At 35.0% G+C, this 5,396-nt stretch overlaps 2 protein-coding genes across 2 annotated transcripts in view; one reads left to right on the top strand and one right to left on the bottom strand.

Annotated features, from left to right (window-relative positions):
• Nucleotides 1-1,775: 1,775 nt before the first annotated feature.
• Nucleotides 1,776-5,396, top strand: part of Gnf1 (germ line transcription factor 1) — a 29,500-nt gene continuing 25,879 nt past the window's right edge. Inside the window, exon 1 of the mRNA XM_089647524.1 lies at nt 1,776-1,915. Within this exon, the coding sequence (XP_089503650.1) occupies nt 1,913-1,915 (3 nt within the window). The 5' untranslated portion in view covers nt 1,776-1,912. The remainder of the gene's footprint in view (nt 1,916-5,396) is intronic.
• Nucleotides 4,349-4,916, bottom strand: LOC149411034 (uncharacterized). The gene is made up of 2 exons (XM_089647589.1): nt 4,407-4,916; nt 4,349-4,360 (listed from the first exon to the last, which is right to left on the bottom strand). The coding sequence occupies exons 1-2, from the start codon at nt 4,914-4,916 to the stop codon at nt 4,349-4,351; spliced, it is 522 nt and encodes a 173-aa protein (XP_089503715.1).

Genomic DNA, 5,396 nt, shown 5'->3' with positions numbered 1-5,396 from the left:
ATTGGGTTTAAATTTGTTGGTATTTTTTGTTTTTTTATACACCTGTGTAACCGTTAGATATATAGTAGTTTTCACTAATCATAACTTGTGTTAAAAAGGGAATGCATCCAACTCGATCCGTCCAACTGCTAGCTGAACGTCCTATCCACCAAATGATACAAAAATTTCTGTAAGAGGTGATAAACTTTGAACAAAGGCCTACCTCAACTTACCGAGAATTATTTCAACTAAACACCGAAAACTACATTAACTCTTTGCACGCGGCCGTATCAACTGTTGTTACGGCAAAAAGTCTATACTCACACGCGGCTGTATCAACAGTTGATACGGCAACTTTGACGGCCGATATTCCCGCTCTCTTTCGTCATAAATGTATTTCTTGCTCACTTGGACATTTGTAGAACTATCACGTTGCTGACATCTACAAGAATTTCTCAAAAATAAAATTGTATTTCATAAAAAAAGATCGATAACCAAGTGCGCCTTTTAGTCCTTTAGTTTACATTTTTGTCAACGGATGGCGTTAGTACTAGTTTGTCATTCACAACTTTTCATAACTAAGAATGATAAGTGATCATGGTGTCCCACTTGTGTCTATAAACACAGTGGCCTAAGTACACACACACCGAAAGTGGTTTATTTATGACGCCGAGTGAATGGCGGGACCACATTCAAAAGATACGGTACGTCTTTGTATGAAATTTTATGTTTTTGTTTTTATAAACATCTAAGAGTGTTGACACACGAGGATTTGTTTTCATATTGTGGAGAATAATCTGTTCTGTCTATATAGTCCAATAAATCATGCCAGAATGCTATAATTTGACATTTAATTGCATGAATAGGTATTTGAAAATATGTACCGCGTACGGGTATAGATAAAACGGAGCAAATTAACGTGTTCAAAAGGTTAAAAGGATAAACGAGGGCAGTGTCGAGAGTCAGAATAACAGAAAGTTATGTATGAAACAATAAATTAATGTGAATGAAGCAAAAGAGACAGTTGTTTGGCAGTTCGTCATCACTGCCTACCCCTCTGGGAAACGGCGTGGTGGTTAGTTTTTTTTTACACAATATCACTTCTACAAAATATATACATACACTCTTCACCAATATCTGCCCTGATGGGACACTGCAAAGCTGTCTGAAACTTTGGCTACAATAATATGTTGAAATACTACAGCAATCAATCACAATAATATATGGGTATTCATAATTCATCTGAAAACATTTGAATTACCACAAGGAACACCTTATTAAAATTATCGTCGTAACCTCACCTACTCAAAAATATAGACGGCATCTGATAGTTTATTGCAGTTCCAATGGTCATCTGCATAAATAAACCACTCACGTCATCTGTTAGTCGTGCCTTTTGCCCAGAATAGTTCCATTTAAGGATGAAGATTGTGTAAGGATTTAGGATTTCACGGATTTATTTATTGCAAATGTTCAAAATTGATTATTGATTTGCACCACTAAAATATAAGTATTAAAAATGCCCAGATGCATTGGAGAGGGGCGTCGTAAGCCGGTTCCTAGCTCCGAATTTCGTTAGCCACACCACAAAATTTTAAAAAAATCCCAGGAAAGTCACAAAGAAAGACACCATTTTTCTAAATTTTTTGATCTATTAAAAATCGTATTAAAAAATTATGTTATCTTCTCATGTTTGAAACGAATTCTCAAATTCCTATAAATTTGTTCTCATCGAGTGCCTACTTGAAATAAATTCAAACATTATTTGACTGGCTAGTAAAATTTTGCAGTAGCAAATGCAACACGCGCTGTTCTTAAAAATTACAAAAATCTAACATGTATTATTTTTCGCGCGCTGTTCCGCGTTTGACAGTTAATGTGATTTGAAATTATACGTTTATTCAATGAATGCTCTGAAATTATAATATTAACCATGGTAAGATAATCCTTAAATATATTATTGGATTTCATTTCTTGCAAAGAGTCAGTTTATCATAACCACAAACTACAAAAACATAACTGTCAAAATACTGCGTCTCTGTAATCGGAAAGATAAAAATGTAAATAAAAGCACAAAGTAAACCGCAATGAATACGATAATCTTGCAAGGAAATAAGTTAATTACAATTCCAAATGGAAAATTCAAGAATTACTCGAATTTCTCCTTATTTTTCTACATTCACTGTGCATATTTTCCATGTACCTTGCCTAAAATTGTACAATCTAATACATATTATTTATTTTTATGAATTGAACCTTATCTAAGAATTATATCATTTGGGTTTGATACAAATATAATCTCAGTATCACAGAGAAAGATAAAGAAAACTTTGTTTTACTTTTATTATCATTTAATTTTTCTCTCAATGAACGATTGTCAGGGCCAGAATTTTCCATATTCGATATGTCTCTTAAAATTGCAAATACCTCAAGCTTCGTCCTTGACGTATTCTACTACAAAGTTTGGTAATTATTTACCCAATCGCCGCACTTTTAGCCACAGATTATGGAAGTTACACTTCGTTTCAACAATGACTACAAGAAACAACGGCATATTTAGATTGAAACAAAACTTTCGCAAACGTTTAAATACATATATCCTGACATAAATGGTTGTTTCTTGTAGTAATTAAGTTGAAACGAAGTGTAATTTCCATAATATTTACCTTCTTTTATTTCATTATGATTCTCTGCAGTAACCCATCTACTGTTAGGGTTTAAACTCTTAGACGCCAGCTTATACTTAAGGAAAAAAAAAAAACGATACACGATTTTAACCCTAGACACCTAACGTTCGTGTGTACCCTAATAAACCTAACCATTCATCGAATCGACGAAAAAAAATTTCATCAGTATTTTATCTATTTTACTTATTTAAAAAAAAATAATTATTTTCAAAAAATATGAAACAAAGGTTGTATTGATAAATAAAACTATTTATTTAAATGTAATTGGAAAATATATTTGTTTTTAAATTTTTTTAGTAAGGCACTAGGTATTTATAAAACTAGAAGTGAGATCATACTTAGAAAATTAATAGTAAAGAAATAAAAATAAAAACAGCCTCTTTTCTTTGGCAAAAATAATTAAAAAGATCACAATCCCTTGTGTGAAAAAATAAAAAACTAGTTTTTTGAAGCGCAACTAGTGCAAAAATCAATTTTATGTTCACCACAAATTGCAGTGCTGCACTTTTAGCAATAAGTCTTCGTCATACGCCTTTTTTTATACGGACATAATCCACAAACTTTTCTTTTTCGCAAATTGGCAGTCTCTGTCTATCCAGGGTCATTTCTGGAGGTAGACTGACCACTTTGATCTTGAATTTCAGTGCTGACACGTAATATATCTTGTATTTTACTTTTTATGTGTGTTGGCATTGTACGAATTTGCAGTCGTATTTGGAGCCAAGGTGTTACAAGTTGTGAATGCAATTTTTTCATAAAATCACGACGATTCATTACATGTTGCCCCAATGTGGAGGCATTATGACAATAAATTATGTAACTGTTTATACATGTTATATTCAGCATGCCATAAAAAATGCACATTGGCCACCGATTAGTTTTTCTGCTGCATGACATTACCGCACACATTTGATCAAATGTATCTACCCCACCTTTCGTGCTATTATAAAATTCAACCATTCGTGGTTTCTTTGTTTCGGGGTTCACTGTGCCTTCCTCATCACAGGAAGATAGCAGGTAAACCATTTTTTATGGTTTAGGCTTGTAAGAAAGGAGCGTGAGAGGGCCATCGTAACCAAACATAGATGTATCGACGTTTCTGGATCGACTGTTCTTCATTTCTTCAGGAATTTCTTTTTTATTAGCCCGCAGTGTACCCACTATTGTCAACTTATATGGCTGCTGAAGTAACTGTTTCGCTAATGGTATAGATGTAAACCAATTATCCATGGTAATGTTCCTGTTCGTACCATGTATACTGCGAGTAAGTTCTTTTACGAAGTATTCTCCTAAAGGCAAGCCTCCCGTATCAGTTCCTTTCCCAAGATATGGCGAACCGTCGATCATGTATCTTGTGCCGCTGTCACACATCATTTCCAACTTGAGGCCATACTTGGCGGGTTTATTTGGAATATACATCCGAAATTTACATCTGCCTCGAAACGCCAGTAGCTGCTCATCGATGGTAACATTGGTTCCTGGCTCGTAGTTTTTTCGGCATTGACCTATGAGCTTCTCCCATATATCTCTTATAGGCGTAAATGGATCATCATGTTGTCGTTGCAACCGCAATATTTTATCATCGAATCGAAGACATCGCAAAAGGAAGTCACATCTTTCTTTGCTCATACACGACACATATCTTGTACCAGAATACTCTGTGTTGAATATTTCATCGAGGTTCAGGTGATTGTCTTTCAAAGCTGCAGTTAATACTAGAATACCGATGAGTGCTTGGACTTCTTCTTTACAAGTATCATTCTGCGTGGATGTTATTTGTCCATATGTTTGTTTTTTTATCTCAATTTCCGAATTGGTCCATTTTACAATTTCTTCTAATATTTCATTAGTCATAAATTGCTCAAATAATAACAGCGGCTCAACCATACCTTTTACAGCACGAGTTGGTCCCCTGGCAACACGTATGATATTTACTGCTGCTACTCTGCACGTAGTATGCCCTTTGTTCGTAGCCCAAACGTGAGGATTTCGACTGCGGATATTACTTTGTGTCAAGGTCAAGATACTCGATTGATTGCCTGAGTTCTCTTCCGATAGAACATGTGGTGATTGTGCCTCCAATCGGTCATCCTCATTGTCCGATGGGTCATCTTGAACATCACTAACCACATCATCAACCTCCACATTGTCTTCTTGATCACTGACAGATGACTCCTCTGATGAATTTGTGTCCTCTTCCATCAATAAACGTCGAATATTTGCAACAGACAGCGATTTTTGCGAAGCCATAGCGAAAAAACTGCAAAAAAAACGACAGTAACAATATACCAAAAAGTCACACAAACCCTAACCATTCGTTGAAACGACGACTATGCGCGTAATATATCAAAAAATACTGCACTTACCCGCTGAACACGGCCACTCCCCGTAAGAGTTGTACGAGCAGTGAGTTGGCAAGGAACGACACGATCATCCGCGCATGCGTTAAAAAAGGACAGCATATTTTGTGTAGCGTAATCGTTGAATCGACGAAGGTTAGGTTTCTAGGGTTAATAAATATATAAACACATTACGGTAATGGTAACATATTTTTGCAAAATAAGTAAGTTATGCATGGAACAAACTTCCACAACATGTCGTCCATTCTCCTAATATAAACCAATTTAAAGCTCAATTCAATTCTTATTTGGAGAGAAGAAAGGTTTAACTTATTTTAAATTTAAAACAACTCAATTACTCTTAAACTTATTGTGAAATCAGATATGCGCG

Source organism: Hesperophylax consimilis, chromosome 26 (genome assembly GCF_061612785.1).
Source record: "Hesperophylax consimilis isolate HC1 chromosome 26, BYU_Hcon_1.0, whole genome shotgun sequence".
Classification (NCBI taxonomy): domain Eukaryota; kingdom Metazoa; phylum Arthropoda; class Insecta; order Trichoptera; family Limnephilidae; genus Hesperophylax; species Hesperophylax consimilis.
This window is presented reverse-complemented; position numbering and strand designations above follow the sequence as displayed.

What these genes read in the sequence shown, in the direction of transcription:
- LOC149411034 (XM_089647589.1), bottom strand. Translation starts at nt 4,916, where the DNA reads ATGGCTTCGCAAAAATCGCTGTCTGTTGCAAATATTCGACGTTTATTG.